This window comes from Mus caroli, unplaced genomic scaffold (genome assembly GCF_978045245.1).
Source record: "Mus caroli unplaced genomic scaffold, Mus_caroli_1 scaffold_8, whole genome shotgun sequence".
NCBI lineage: Eukaryota > Metazoa > Chordata > Mammalia > Rodentia > Muridae > Mus > Mus caroli.
In genome coordinates this window covers 79,235,429-79,252,180 of record NW_028227263.1, presented here as the reverse complement: position 1 = coordinate 79,252,180, position 16,752 = coordinate 79,235,429, and the positions used below count along the sequence as shown (strand labels likewise).

General features: G+C 44.5%; 1 protein-coding gene across 9 annotated transcripts in view; it reads left to right on the top strand.

Annotated features, from left to right (window-relative positions):
* Ttc23 (tetratricopeptide repeat domain 23) overlaps positions 1–16,752 on the top strand; it is an 81,338-nt gene that overhangs the window by 37,334 nt on the left and 27,252 nt on the right. For all 9 annotated transcript variants that reach the window (XM_029479231.2, XM_085841655.1, XM_029479232.1 and 6 more), the window contains one exon: positions 15,593–15,698. In XM_029479231.2, the coding sequence (XP_029335091.1) occupies positions 15,593–15,698 (106 nt within the window). The remainder of the gene's footprint in view (positions 1–15,592; positions 15,699–16,752) is intronic.

The window sequence follows — 16,752 nt, the reverse complement described above, 5'->3', positions numbered from 1 at the left end:
CCTCTGGACCTTTACAAAGTCTCCAATAATCCATGCACCTATGAATGAATGACATTTGGAGATGTCGGTGTCCTGGGCGTGACCCCTCGAGCAGGTACTCACTGCTGGTGGTATGATATGGAGAATGCTTACGTTTTTTTGCTATTCCTTATCCTCTTTAAGAGGTCTTTACTATGGTCCTTGCTATTTTTTTAGTTCAGGTTTTCTTGCTGAGTTTTAGAAGTTTCTTCTACATTTTGAGTATGTCTTTATCAAAAGAATCATTGGAAAATATTCTTCCAGATTTGCCATTTTATTCTCCAGGTGCTGTCTTTATCAGGGCAGAATTTGTTTTATATTCAATTTTCACTGTGTATGTTTTTGTGTGCCTAGATACATAGTGCATAGGTAAAGGTCAGAGGAGAAATTTCTGGAGTCTCATCTCTTCTACGGTGTGTGGGCTCTCAGCCATGGCAGCAAGCATCTTTACTCACTGAGCTATCTCACTGGCCCAGAAAAATCACAATTTTAATGATATCTAGCTTATCAATCACTCCATGATTGATGTTTTATCTAAAAAATTACCATAAACCCAACGTCATGGAGGCACTCCTACAGTTTTGTGTTTTACTAGGTCTGTGATCCAGTGTAAGTTCGTTTTTATAAGCTGCGTGAGATCTATGTCTAGATTCATGTTATTTTGCTCGAATGCTCAGTGACTCCTACACTGTATGTAGGAAAGGCTGTCTGCTCTCCGCTGAGTCACTGTTGGGCTTTCATAGAAGGTCAGTGTCCAAGTGGGTCTGACTCCGAGCTCTGTTCTGTTCCACTGACCTGTCTCCGCCTGAGAGCTCACTAGCCTTCTCCTCACTCTTCTCATTCGTACTGTGTTGACTGTCTTTCTCCATATGAACTCGTGAACTACTGGTTAGTCACCATAAAATAACTCCCCTACGTTTTGATTATGTCGGTGCTCAGTCTCGGGGACTGACGCTGCTGCTGTCTGAAGTCTCCACCTGGCTCTTTCAGAACTGTCCTCCCGTGGCTCCTGTAGGTCTGTAGTTTTGTCGCGTGATGATGCTTCACCCTTTTGCTAGAGTTCAGTTCAGAATCAGATTTTTAAGTGAAACTGTATTAAGATTTCAATTTTCAGCGATGGTAATGCAAATGGTGTTTTGTCTTTTATTTCAAATTCCCATTTGTCTGTTATTGGATGTGTGGAAGCAATCAGCCTTTACCTTGCTATAAGTGCCTCTCAGGCCCAGGGTTTTTAAGACAAAACAAAACAAAAATTTCGTTCAGAATTTCAATATATCATCTTCAAATAAAGACAGTTTATCTCTTCGTTCTCAGCCTGTCTGCACACCCTTTATTTCTTTCCTTTATTTCTTTTTTTTTTTCTTTTCTTTTTTTTTTTTTTTGTCCTATTGAGTTATTCAGGACTCAGGATTCACAGAGCAGTGGTGAGGGCCATCCTTGTTCCTGGTCTCATCAGCTGTTACGAAGCTTCCTCCTTCCCCACTTTACTAAGAGTTTTGTTTTCTTTTTAATCATCAGTCATGGGCATTGGATTCTGTTGAATGCTTTTTCATGCGTATTGATACAATGTGATTTTTCTTCTACTTGATAGATTGATACACTTTTCTTGGCGTATTTGTGTAATAGAATATATAAGTTGCTTTCCAAATGCTATTCCTTAAATTTTTTTCATGATAAAAATCTATATCTCCCCATAAAGTTTTGATTTTTCTCTCATTTACCAATTTCTAAAACTCAGAAGAAACATATCAAGTGAGACTGTGATCAGATTACTTCATCAAGGGCCACAACTCAACAAAAATCACTGGGATGAAAGCGGCTTCTACAGGACCCAGGATTGCCAATGTGCATGCAAAGATCCGAGCTCAGTTTAGAGAAGCACCCCGCAGCCGTGTTCCAGAGTGTGCTAGTATATATCCCCAGAATGGCTGGGTCTTCCTAGAAAAGTTACAACTGAAGAGTAAATTATATTGTTTGACAGTGTGGTAAACATGGCAATGTGTATTTTTTGCTTGAGAGGGGAGCCTAGGAGTCTGTGAGGCACTAGAGTTAGGCAGGCCACACTATTAGAACCACAGGCTTACACAGATGTACATATATAAAAGCATGTACCAGAAAAGGGAGTCATGTCTGAACTCCCAGCATGTCAGGGTTTCTCACTGTCGGGAGACCCATTTCTCAGATGTGAGTGGGAAACACATTAGCTAGTGCCTCTTGCTTGTGAGACCCATATTCACCAATTATAGAATTTTCTGTATTTGTTTCCGTGTGTGTGTGTGTGTGTGTGTGTGTGTGTGTGTGTGTGTGTGTGTATTTCATTCAAAAGGATAACTGCATACTTTAAAGGGGTCAGGGAGATGGCTCAGCAGATAAAAGTGCCTGCTGCCAAGCATGAATACCTAAGTTCAATACCTGGAAGCCACCTCCACAATTTGTCCTCTGGCAGGCTGTGGCATGTGTGTGCCCATACACTTAAACATGCACACAGTTTTATCAAAATTTAATAAAAATTTAAAGCATTTGTAAATTTTCACATTTCTTTATACCCAGATATTTTTGTGTGTGTCTGAATCATAGAAAGTTTAATATTGGCACGGGGTCACCTTCTGCCTTGTTGATTATCTTTATACTGCCCTTCATGAGTTTCCATCCAATACAGATCCAGTACAGATCATGTATGGCATTGGGTATCACAACTCCAGTCTTTAATCTGGAATCGTTTTTCACTAGACTGCTTTTTATGACATTGAAATTTAAATATATATGTACACATACGTACGTGACAGCTTTTTGTAGACTGTTTCTCAGTTTGTGTTTGTCTGAGTGTTTTTCATGGCTAGATCTGAGTAATGTGTGCCTAGATAGAACACTATACGAAGGATACGTATGGCATCTAGAGGCCTAGTGCCCATCTGTGCTGCAGTGAAGACATTCATCACCCTGTCATGATGCTACATAGTTAGTTTCTCGACTGTGTAACAACTATTTCCTCACATTCACCTAATTAGCATTCTATAGTCTGCTCCCTGTCAAATACTTCTAAATTTAATATCTGTTGATAACGCTTTCCTTACAGATTCTTAACCGTGAGAGTGGTAAAATTCTGGTTTTCTAGTCAATCATTCCTACTGCATTGATCAGTTGGCATTCTGCTGTTAGGAATAGCTCCCACCTCATCCCCAGCAAATAGGTAACAAATATATATAATTCACAAGCATGAGGCAGCGAGAGCTAACTGGGAATGGTGTGGGCCTTTGAAACCTCAGACCCACTCCCAGTAACACAGCTCTTCCAACAAGGCCACGCCTCCTAATCCTTCCCAAACAGTTCCACAGCTGGGGACCTGATCAAATAGATGGGCCTCTGGGGGCCATTCACATTCTGACCACCGCAGAGTGAGACTACTCGGTAAAGTATAGTATGCTTGAGGTGGCTTTATATTATTGCAAAGTGCATTGCTATTTTTCTCTCATTTTTAGTTGTACTATACTTCTGAGTTGCCTTTCAGAGACACATACTGCTCGTAACTTGTACTCATGTGTTTAAGAGCACCAGTTTGTCCATAGCCTGTTTCAGCAAAGCGTATTGTCGAGCTTTCAAGTTAGTTCCAATCTGATGGGTGAGAAATGACATTTCAATATAGCTTAAATTTGCATTTCTATTTTTAAAGTTGAACATCTTTTCACATGTTAAAGGCACTCTAATTCTTTCTGTGAATTGTCTTTTTGTGTGACTTACTCATATCATTTGCCAATTTATAAATAGGATTTTTGATCTACCTTTTAATAGCTGTTAAAGGCTCTTTATGTATTAACAAAATTGATCCTGGTATCCATATTGTAAATATTTTCACCCAAATTGTCATTTGTTTTTTAATTTTTCTCATTTTTTTTTACTGAGCTCATTTATACAACATTAAACCTATTCTCTTAAAGTGTTATATTTACAAGTTTTTGCAACTGTTATCTAATTCCATTGTTTTTGAAAAACAATGAAGCCATTAGCAGTCATTTCCCAGTGCCTTCTCCTGACAGCTATCAGGTTACTGTCTGGGTGGATTTGCCTGTCGGGACACTTTATATAAACAGAATCTGACAACTTATAGCCTATGGCATCTGAGTTAGTATATTCACTGGTTAAGCATTTGTTTTTATTTCAGTTCTTTTCATGTATTTCACTATATAGATATACTAGATTTTTATCAACTTACTATTTGACAGACATTTGGGCTGTTTCTGCTTTGGGGCTACTATAGTGAGTGCTGCATAAGAATTCATACTCAAGCTTTCTATGAACATACATTTTTGTTTCACTTGGGTGTAAGACTAGGAGTCACCACTGCGTGACATGGTTAACTGTCTAAGCTTTGAGGAGCCATTGGGCTGTTTTCCAAAGTTACCTCAGTCTTTGTGTTCCTACCAATGAGGTGCTCCAACGTGAGGGTTGTGACTCCTCCTCCGTGTCCTCACCAGCGCGTCTTGTTGTCTGTATTTTTAACTGTAGCTGTTTTATCAAGTAATGTGATGTTTGAATGTATTTTAAGTTTTACTTTCTTTCATTACTAATTGTGTACCTTTGTACGTTTGTTGGCCATTTTTATACATTTACTGAAATATGTTGATTCAAATCTCGTGCCCATTTTAGACAGTTCTTTGTCTCTCCATTCTTCTCTGGGAGTTGTTTACATTTCCTGGTGCCAGAGCCTAAATGCCCACCAGATGCATGAAGCTAATGATTGCCTCCAGCCACTGTCCTGATGGCGCCCTTCCAAGTGCAAAAGCTTTCACTTCTAACTAAGTCTAATTTGTCTTTTTCTTTTTCTTTTTTCTTTTAGCTTCACATCTAAGAAACCACAGGACAATCTAAGTTCACAAAGAATCGTATCGATGTTTCCTTAAAACTGTTCCTAGATTGTAGTTCTGACATACAAGGTCTTTGAAGTTTTTTGGTGTGGTCTGTCATAAAGGATCAACTTCCCTCTTTGCATTTGGCTGTCTGGTTATCTCAGCATACCGTTTATTGAGAAGCTTAGACACTCACTATGGAATTACCTCAGCATGACCGTCACAATCAAATGACCATAAGTAGCAGGGTTTATTTCTAAACTATGAACTCTAGTCTATTGGTCTAAGCTTTAAAGTCAGTAACTGATCTTCTTACTTTGTTATTCTTTTCCAAGAATGTTTAAACTCTTGTAGACACCTCGTGTTCTCCTAGGAATTTTAGGATCAGCTTGTCAAGCTCTGCACCTCTTCCCCACAGATAATTGTGCTGGAATTTTGAAAGGCATTGCATTTTTATTCATAATCATTTGTGTGTGTGTGTGTGTGTGTGAGAGAGAGAGAGAGAGAGAGAGAGAGACAGACAGACAGACAGACAGACAGACAGACAGACAGGCAGACAGGTATATGTGTAAGTACAGCCACACACATTAAAGTGTGGTTCTCTTCCTCTCTGGGTTCTGGGTTTCTGGGCCCGAGCTCAGGATCTAAGACTTGCTTGGCAAATGCTTTTATGTGCTGAGCCATCTTGTCAGACATGTTTGTTACATTTGATGCCTATTATAGGAGGAAGGGTTTCCTTAGCTTCTTTTTCTGAGTATTCACTGAGAATAAAGAAAAATAAATGCTTTTTAATGATTGTCTGTGTATTGCAACCATGCTGAGCTTCTTGGTGATTTTTTTTTCTGATTCATTTGTCTCCATATGTTCCAATTTTTATCTTTTGTTGCACTTAGATTTAGAATTTAAGTTAAAAGTCTTTCTCCCTGGGTTATAGAAGAATTCACTTGCTTTTAGAGTACTTGGCAGTTTTGATAGTTAACTATTATTTTTATTTATTCTTAAGGCTAATAAAGATTAAAGAGTGTTTTAAATCCAGGAGAGATTTGGCAAAGCAAAAATAGCATTGAATTTGAAGTCAGAAAATCAAGCTTGGAGTCCAGACTCTGTGTTTAGTGCTCTTTGATTATAGGCTAGTCACCCAGCCCCTGTAACAACAATAAATCTACAAAGACACTTTCCACTTAGCAGATCTCCTCCAGGTTCCAAAATACTAAGTGCTTTGTGAACTCCAGGCCCACTGCCAGGGTAAACGGCTTTTACTTATTTATAGTAATTATTAACCACTTATCACTGTTCCCTTTTCTTGAGGAGATTTACCTGAGGTATGGAAGGGTACAGAGTGGCCATGGGTCTCCAAGGAAACCGTGGGTAATAGGCATTTATTAAATACACACAAACGGGGGTTTGTTATCTTCACAGTTGGTTTTCTTTCCTCATTCCTTTGGAGTGAGAAAAATACACACAGAGGAAAAGGCGTTTTAGTTTCAGTAGAATGCAGAAAAGTTCCACAGTATTTTAAGAAGTAGCCCATTAAGATGGAAAAAAAATAAAGGAAGCCCAACAGAGCCACCGCACAAGAAAAGTTCCAGGAACTTAAAAGAAGCGCTGCCTGCCTGCCTGCCTGCCTGCCTGCCTGCCTGCCTGCCTGCTGGGATTGTGGGAAAGCCAGGCAAATGTTCCTGTTTGTGAAACTCCACACTGAGAGATGTTAGTAATCACACCTTATTATCTAAACTAAAAAGTCACAAGAGTTCCTCGCTGTGGGTACAGCTGCTTTGTTCTGTTTGCAGGCCATGAAGACCCCAGCTCTGCTGGCAGAATCCCTCTTCACTTCTCTGACACTTGAGTGGCATGAGCATCTCAGCTGCAAAAGTAGGGACCTTTGATTAGCAAAGGTTCATGAAATCAGAGCATTTGTCAGTCACTCTACAAAAGGTGGTAGGACCAGAAGATGTGGCTTCGGTCCGCACCAGCTAAGGGTACTCACTGACAGCTGGGTGCTCAGACCTGCTCCAGGCGCTCTGTGGGTGGTGACACTTCTCACCACCTGAGCATCTGCTGTGGCTCTACCACAGGCATAATTCATTTTATTAGAAATAATCCAAATAAGACCCGTGCTAAAATTTTCAGATCTCTTGAGAAGCTAATGAAGGCTTTATTCTTTACACACAATTCTAAGTATGACATCAGTCTGGGCACCGTACAGATGATTGCTGTTGCTCTTAAGGAAAACCGAGAGAGCCTGCCTCCTGACCGCCCCTAGCAAGCCTGGCTCGGCCACCCCATTGTTCTCAATAGTCCACTGAAGGGTGACAGTGAACAGCAGAAAACGAAGACCTTACCAGTGTGACCACATATGGAAAAGAAGAGGTCCAGTGACAGCCCTGGCTGAAGGCCACCCTCAAGGTCCTCAGGTTGGGGCTGGATTTCGTTGGAAAGCAAGCCCTCTGCACCACTGAGCATCCCTGGTCAAGGTCGTCGATGTCTTGACTCTGGTCTCTCCTGCAAGGTTATCTGACAACTTGCAAGGGAAAAGATCCCCTCTGGCTGGCACCAAAGCTCTACCCTTTTCCTTCTTTCAGCATGAGATTCTTGGGGCAAGTCCTTGATTTCAATAGTCTGGTAGCCAAAGGGAGGGGCTCAATAGTCTCTTTAGAATATCTTCATTTTGTCAGAATACTGACACTTTATCTGCCCGAAGGTGCCCAGTGTTGACGCTGATTGAACATCTTCCTTTGTATATATCTGCCGATGGATATCGATTAGGAGACAGAGTCAAGGAGAAGAGAAGGAGAACAGAAGGAAAGGATATCTGATGGCATGAAAAATGAGAGAGTGTGACTCTGTGACCGTGTTTACAAAGTTAAAAACCATCAAAGGGAAACTAGTCTTACACAACCTGGATGAAAAAGATAACTCAGAGATACAGGGACAAAAGACAAGAACAATCTACAGAAAAGAAAACAAATGGGAAAGGCCATTTATAATCCTTAACTTCAGTTGTTGTTAAAAAAAAAAAATGGCTGTTTACCCACCAGCAGGCCAGAGCTGGGAAATGAAGCCAAGTGTGTGTTTGTGCATGCATGTGTGTGAGTGTGCGTGCGCGCGCGCACGCGTGTGTGTGTGTGTGTGTGTACATGTGCGCATATGTGTTTGCATACACACATCAGTATTTCTCGACGCTGCACAGGAAGGCCTTCAGAGTGAAAGACTGCAGTATGGAGTGGGAGGAAGGATGAAGCATGGAAATAGAAGGAAGCTTTCTGTTTTGTTTTGCTTTGTTTCTTCCTTTCAACTACTTATGATTATAAAATCTAGTTAAGTTTTAAGAAAGCTCATATTTGCAAGCGAATGAAAATATTAGCCCTTGGCATGCCTATTTTGTGGTCCCCTTGTGATATCTATATAAAGATGCTAATCCCTATAGATAATGGGACTTCTGAGCCCTTTGGAGGAGATAAGACTGTCACCTGGAGGAAAGCCACGGAGCGTTCTCTGTGACTATTAAAAGAAACAGACCTTGTCCAGGATGTCCATTTTGAGATGTGACTTCCTGTTCATCTAATCCCCCTGGGATTTCCAGAACCGCCCTTTGCTTGGCCTGGCCTCTCCAGCTACCCCAGCCCCTCTACTGGACAGAGACTGGGAGGAAGGGAAGTGGCCACCCTGCATTATAACCTGACCTGTCTTGCATAAGGCTGTCACCTCAAAGCTAAAGATGGAATGACCATTCGTGGCAGGGCAGTTATAAATAAGGCCAGCAAAGCTCAGGCCTCGCAGTGATGATGGTCCTAAGCCCATAAGTGAAGGCAGGAGCTTGGACTGACACAAGAGGCAGAAGACTAAATCAGGAGGCAGAACACTTGGTGATGCCTGTCCTGTCCACCATCCCTGCTTCTTCCCTCCGTCAGTGTGGCTTCCACGGTCCTCAGAAGCAACCTGGGTGCCCATTTACTGGTACCTCACTATTCCCTGGCCAGTTTACTCTAGTTTTTGACAGAGTCCATACTTAGTAGCCCCCCTTTACTGACGCTTAAATAGTTTTCCATTACACTGATAAGAACGTCATCTTTCTGGGAGCTTGATTTGTTTGAGAACAGTTTGGGCCAAGACAGCATGTGAATGTGTATTGTAGGCCTTAGACTGACTCTGCCCTGTGCCGACCAACCATGTGACCTTGGTGTTTCACGTCTCCACAGTAACACGGACTCGCAGTATCTGTCACTGGTCCTTTGGGGTTAAGCAAAATAGTGTGTGCACAATCCGTCTAACACCATACTTAACAAAGTGGACGCATGTTCCCCATCGGTCCCTTCTCCCACCTCCTACCCCCATTCATGGTAGCCTCTGCTTTACAGATGCCCTAGTTGTTTATTCCTACATTGAGACTTGGATACCAACCCCATGTGTCTTCTCTCGGTCTAGGTAAATATTCTCTAAATCCACAAATGTTTCCTGGGCCACTTGTATACTTACTCTGTCTGTGCTTAGCTATAGAAGAAAACACTTCCCTCTGAATCCATGATTCCCCTAATTGTTACCAGGTAGAGGGGGGAAATCTGTCCCCAGTCCCCCAGGTACCCTGTTACCAAGTGTTTCTGCATACATAGAAATAACATTATCTTTTTTTTTTTTTTTTTTTTTTTTTTTTTTTTTTTTTTTTTTTTTTACTAGCCACTGAGTTTCCTCCTTGAGGAATAGTGCACATTTCACAGATGCAAGGCAGCAGGCCCAGTTAGATAAGAGTCTGCCAGCCCTGGCTCTGGGGGCCTCTATTGGCAGATGGATCTGAGCAGAGGAATTTCTCATTTCCTCCAGGAATGCACCTGAGATATTAGAACAAACACCCACTCTGTCATTTGACAGGGACCAAGGGAACTGGTCATGGCTACTCTCTTGAGATTTTTTTTTTCAATAAATGATATTGGCTAGTGAGGTAATTAAAGATGAATTTACTTTTTAAGCCAGTTGAGCCTTTTAAGAGTCCAATTTGGGGATAGTTAGCATTCTTCCTCAACTTTAAAATGACAGCTCTTGAGCATGTCGCTACAGGACACTGAAAAATAAAAACAAATAAATGAAAAATAGGAAAGGAGACGTGAGGGGAAAGCCCCACCCTTGGGTGGTGATGCTGCAGAGGTGGGGACTGACACTGAGCTCTGTGGAAGCCCACACAGGGAGCAGGACTCTTGTCCCTGTGTTCTCTGCCTCCTGGCCCCTCCATGTCTTCTGTCACATGTAGCCTGGCTGCGCATTCACTTCTCTCAGAACTGCTCTAACGCTCTGGCCGTGCTTCCAACCACAGGACCGACTGCCAAATCCCCAGCCTTGCCATTGTGTCCCCTGGGACACAAGTGCTGCTGCCCGGCTCAGTTCTTGTCACCAGTCCTTAATGTCACGTGGAGACCCTTCCACAGCAGTCTGCTGGATGAGGAGTTGGTGGGTAGGCTTCCAGGGCGCCCCGCCAGTGTCAGTGGGGGAAGCGCCACCCTTCCCCGGATGCCAGGGAACCCTGGATGGCACTGTTGGAGATGAGAATCCCTGGTGCTATGGTGTCTTCAGCCCTTTGCAAGTTGCCTTTGCTGTGTTTCTGAAATGCAACCAGGTTAATATATGTCCGCAGAGACAAGTGATTGTATTAGTACCTTTGCTATCTTCCTCCTAATGAATGCTTAGACGGAACCCATTTTCACCATCTCGAGTGGTGCTTGAATGGACCTAAGGGCGTCTTGATAGACAGTGGACACTGCACTCTGAAGAGAAGGGAGCGCGTGAGAGGGCATGCGGGGACAGCTGAGCAGAGCACTAGAAGCTATCTAGATGATACGGAGCCGCAGCTCCTGAACCGGTGTGCTGGAGGATCCACAGGTGGCACTGAGTAACCAATCCTGACATCACGGGGGCAAACAGAAGTCTGGGCAGCTGAGCATGGCATAGAGGGGAAACTGAGGCTGTCAAAAGCTGGCGAAGTACAATGCGAGTTGGGCTGTGTGTTCCACTTCATCCTGTGTCTTCTGTGCTGCTTAGCCCTGCTCTGTACCCAGGAGGCTGATGCAGGACAGGATCAAAGAGTTCTCTGACTAACAGCCTGGCCACTGTAGGAGAGTGAAGAGAGGGCCTCCCCTGGATCTGCCCTGTGGCTCACCTTCCTCTCCCATTTCTTAACCATCTACATGGAGCACTGTCCCCTCGTCCTAAGACAAAGATGCCCTTAGCCTTGGGGCGGGACATCAGTACATGGGGTCATTCTATTGGCTAACCTGTATTCGTTAACCTGTGTGCCATCCCTTTTCTTCCTTCAATATCCACAAAAAATTCTAACAGTTGAAATGCCCAGAAGAAGTTAGCCACATGCAAAAACATAGTAAGAAGTGTCTGTATGTCTACACAAATCCAACCACCCCACATTTTGCAGCTCATCTGTAATCTCCTTTAAAAGTGAAGCAAGCTTGATATTTTTGCATATGAACTCGTAATGTTAGCACAATATCTGACAAGTGGAAAGCTCTTCAAAATTAAAGCAGCACTGAGCCAAACGGGAATAAGTTAAACTAAATTGAAATGAATGGAATTTTACTGAATAAATGAGATGCTAATTTGATACATTTTAAACACCCTGTGTGTTCTGCACTCCTCCCTCCCTCCAGCACGAGGTCCAAGAAAGCTTCTTAAACACCAAATAATAAATTAGACCAGAAACTGGGTTTCTGAAATCAACCATCCATGTTTGCCTGTACAGGATTAGCATCTTACACAGGAGAGTGCAGAGGTCGGCATGATTGTGGGATACATTCAGATCCCCCTAAGCCAGTGTGGCTCTCAACCTGTGGGCTGCGACCCTTTTGGGATAGCATTTCAGATAGTATGGGGGTGGGGGGAGATGACGAAGTCAACCTTGGGAAGGAAAAAAGCGGGGTGGCAAGCAAGGTGCACCAGGCTTCTGAGACTCCTCTAAGAGTCCTGATCTGCCATGCGTGACATTAGATCTAAGATGGCTCCCGGAACACCAGTGAGACAGCAAAAAGGAACAGGGCCAGGGCAGTGGCTGCTTCTCCAACCTTCAAGGAAGTCCTGGCAGGTGACAATCCCCCCCCCCGCACCCCCCTCTGTTCCTTCCCAGTCATCTATCTCATCAGGTAGGGCTTTCACTGGGGCATGGTGATGGTGTGTTGAGATATGATTGGCCAAGGATCTAGGGGGGTGGGATTAGCTTACCTTAGCTTACCTGCTGGGCAGTAAACTCCGACCTGCACCCTGGTGCTGGTCTCCAGAGCCTGAGTCCCAGGGTTTTTCACGTGACACCATTGCCTGTCTCTCACCCTACATCCTTGGCCCTGTTTCCCCAATATCACACATATCAGATACCTACATTATGATTCATAATGGTAGAAAAATTACAGTTATGAAGTACAGTGAAAATAATTTTATGGGGGGTGGTCACCATGAGATGAAGAGCTGTGCTAAAGGGTTGCAGCATTAGGAAGGCTGAGAACCACCGCTCTAAGCCTTGGAGAGCTACTCTCTTGATATTGTTAAGTGGGCGTTTTGTTGTTTTGCTACTGGAAAGAAAAAAGCCAAAAAAAGCAACTTCTGATCTTTTCAGAACCTGCAATTATTCATTTGAAAGTAATTGTAATAGGCAGATTTATTACCTTTCTCTCTGAGTTGTGATGGCAAATAGAAAAGAAACAGAAAATCTTTAAATATGACTGCGATTCAGTCGGAATCAGCACGTGTTGGTGTGTTGAATCTGTAAAGGAAAGCCCTCCTGAGCATCCTGCAGCAGGCTCTGCAGCTGTGGATCAAGTGGGTAGATGGCCAGGGGAGATACCCACAGCCTGAACCCGTGCAGTCTTCTCAGGGACCCTTCTACTCTCTCTTTTTTTTTTTTTCCTGTAGACACGGAACGCTCCATAGCTTGACTCTATCCTTTGGTTCTTGTAGTCTGAGCAACCAGAGACTCTATTTTGAAATACCTATTACTTCAGTAACATTTCAAATCAGAGTTCAAGACTGAGCTCTTTCATGCCAAATTGAAGGTCGTGACTACTCAGGCTCCCCCCAGCTCCCTCGTTCAGTTCTTTGTGAAGAACTCCAGTAGTAAGAAAAGTTGTTTTAAGGCCAGGCGTGGTGGCGCACGCCTTTAATCCCAGCACTTGGGAGGCAGAGGCAGGCAGATTTCTGAGTTCGAGGCCAGCCAGGGCTACACAGAGAAACCCTGTCTCGAAAAAAACAAACAAAAGAAAGAAAGAAAGAAAGAAAGAAAGAAAGAAAGAAAGAAAGAAAGAAAGAAAAGAAAGAAAGAAAGAAAAGTTGTTTTAAATCCTCGCCTTCTTGTTTAAGAATTCTGGGTGTTCCAACACAGCAGCAACAGCCATTGCCAGCTGTGGTGGCCTGGGCGATCAAATCCAAGCTTTTCCCCAATCGCAGAAAGCCTTGTGCTGGCAGCTCGGATTTCAACAGGAGGCACTGCTGCAGTACTACCCTGCCTTGATTGTAGCCTCAGGGACATATTCAGAGCAGTGAGTCCTGCTGGGCATGGACTAGAAGGCCTTCCTGGGATGGCATTTCTTTCTTTTTTTCTTTTTTGTTTGTTTTGGTTTTGTTTTTTGAGCCAGGGTTTCTCTGTGTAGCCCTGGTTGTCCTGGAATTCACTATGTAGATCCGCCTGCCTCTGCCTCCCAAGTGCCAGGATTAAAGGGGTGCCTCACCACCCCAGCTGTGGTGCCCTTTCGTAAGTTTGCTGGCATCAGTTGGCCTGGTCTCCCATCATGGCTGACAGGTGAAGAACAGCATCCCAGACACGGCACAACAAACAGTCTCATAGTCAGAGCGGATCTCCACCCTTTGCTGTGATGCGTCTGGACCGTTTGCCCATTGTCGTAACACAAACTTGAGACTATCCATTTGAAAAAGAGGAGGGGTGTGTTTGGGTTGCTACTTTGAAGGTTGAGGTTCACGTTGCTCAGTTTATGGTGGCCAGAAAAACAGAAAGAGGAAGAACCAGGAGTCGCATGGTCCCCTCTCAGAGCAGGCTTCTAGTGACCTAAAACCTCCCACCCGTCAGGAGCACCGGGCTGACCATTAGCACATGTACCTAGGGAGCACCAGGCTGACCATTAGCACATGTACCTCAGGAGCACCAGGCTGACCATTAGCACATGTACCTTGGGAGCAGCAGGCTGGCCATTAGCACATGTACCTAGGGAGCACCAGGCTGACCATTAGCACATGTGCCTCGGGAGCAGCAGGCTGGCCATTAGCACATGTACCTCTGGGGAACATTCCGGGCCCCTTCAGCACTCTCTGTTTTCACATAGAAATTGAAGGCCATAGGAAGTATCCCCCAAATTAAGTGTTATGTCACAGGTGAAAAAGAACTAAAATACAGCTTGAGTCTTCGTGGCTGTGGACACAGACTGCCTGCCTCTGTGAGGTTTTATCCTTGTTGTCAACTTGGCTGGGTTTAGAAGTACCTAGCAGATACACCCGGGACATGTCTATGCCTGAGTGTGGTTGGCTCCCTCCCACACATGAGGGTCCAGGTAGAACAGAAAGAGGGGAAGCAGAAAGCCCCAGGAGCACCAGCAAGCTCCTCCTTCATAACTGAGAACACTGTGACCCAAGGCCTCACTCCACGTCACCACACCTTCCCACCGTGAGGAACTGGCTGTACCTGCTAAAGTGTGAGCTAAAATAAGTTAGAACAGTAAGTGAGGAATACACACTCTTTGGCAATAATCCCGAACTGCCCACCATCTTGAGTGAACGTACCATCTCCGTTCACCACACTTAGCCCGGTTTCCCATGGCTCCTGCTGTAGGTGTTCTTTGATGGCTGGAGGGATATAAACATACTACTCACAGTATTTATTTTAGTTATTACTGTGTGCGTGTGTGTGTGTGTGTGTGTGTGTGTGTGTGTGTGTGAAGAACACAGAAGGTGGGGAGAGACCCCTCCCGTCCCTCCTACACAAGGGTGTCTGTGCATCAGATCATCTGGAGCTGGAGTTACAGGCAGTTGTGAGCTACCTGATATCAGTGCTGGGAATCAAACGTGGGTCCTCTGCAAGAAGAGCATGCGCTCTTAACCGCTGAGCCATCTCTCCAGCTCCGTTTTTTTCCAGTTTAAAATTGCTGTCGGGGAGATGGTTAGTAAGATTCTCTTTGAAGAGTTATATTTCCTATTTCGTTTGAAAGGATTTTTATTATTTTGTTTATAGAACACGGTTTATGTTAAGCAGTTTTACAATGAACTTCATTACAAAGAAACGGAGCAGCTCTCCATGGTACTGCGGCTGCAGGCAGGTGGGCTAGGTGGTCAGACAGCAGGCTGCCATGTTCTGGGCTAAGAAATAGGGCCACAAGCTGGGCTTGCCTGCCTCCTTGGCACCACCTACTTTTCACTTCTTAAAACCTCCCCTGCCCCAACCCAACCCCACCCCCATCTCCATAGTCTTGGCTGACTCAAATGACCATAAGCTTTTAAAAGATTTATTTTAAGGCGAGGCTCCAGCGACCATCTCTAGCCCAGTGGATACAGTGTTAGGTCTCTGGCCTCCACCCAGTGTTTCCCAGTGTTTCTCAATCCCCAAAGAAATTGCACTTCCTCGTCCATCATCCCTCTCGGCTTGCTGGAAAGTTCCCTGGCTCCCTGCTTATCACCGAAAGGAAGGTTTCCCATTGCGCTGCCAGGCCTGTAAACAACTTGTTTCTTCTCTTTGGTGACAGGCACATCTCATCATCCTGAGTAAAGATCCCTCCCCAGAGGAGGCTGCAGACTCTGCACACTTCATCGCCCGGGCTGCTGCTGCTTCTGGGATGCACGACCACCGTGGTGAGCACAGACAACACCCCCACACACACACGCACATGCACACACGCACACGTACTCGCCCGCACACACACACACGCACGTGTGCGTGTGCGCGCACAGCTTGGCATATGTCACTGGTGGGTGAGACTGTGGCATAGGCCATCATGCTGGAGCTCAGCAGCTGTGCAGTCTTTCCTCTCTGTGCCCTGTGTCCCTTCCCCCTCCGGAATGTCACTCTTCACCCAGAACACCACTACGAAGCATGGGGAACTCATGCACAGCCAAGAGGGACATCTCTGTTTTCCGCAGCAACTATTGCACTATGGAGGTGTTCAACAGCTCTGAATTCCAGGCTTGCTCGGGGGAGCTTTCAGCCAGGGTGAACGTGTACGTTCAGTGTTAGGATTTCAAGAAGAGGCTGCCACTCAATATGCATTCCCTATTCTTGGTAGGATAGTTAGCCTATGAGATTTGGGGCTTCTCCACTCTGTCACCCCAGGCCTCCTCCCTATTGAGCCTCATCTCCACCTGAGCCCTTATGGCCTTGTCCTTGGGATCCCAGGAAACATTCTGTCCTCAACACTGTAGCTCTCAGTGCACTCTGTGTGTGACAGGAAACACACACTCTAGTGACTTTGTTGTGGCCAAGCTAGAGACGCCGGTATCCTCTGTGTTACTCTAGCAGCATGGTCCCACATGGCAGGCAGCTTACATTGTTGGGATCTTCATGTGTTGGCTGATGGTGACTAACTCAAATACATTTAGAGTTGAGATGAGTGAGAGAGCAGCTCTGGTCTGGGGGAGCCTTGAGATTCTAAGACAAAGTTGTCATGGCTCACAGTTTTCCTCATCCTTATTGGGGATTCAGAGCTTCTCTTATTCTGTTTGATTTCTTAATCTCTTTTTCAATCATTATTATGGTGATATATATATATGTGGCTGAAAGGTTCTGAGCCTTTAAAATTGGCAGAGGAAGAAAACAGTGATGGAAGAGGCAAAGGCCAGAACCAGTCCTGCCTGGAGGTTGTTCTGATTCCGAGCCCCACCCAGCACACAGTAAACTCACTTGTTGACT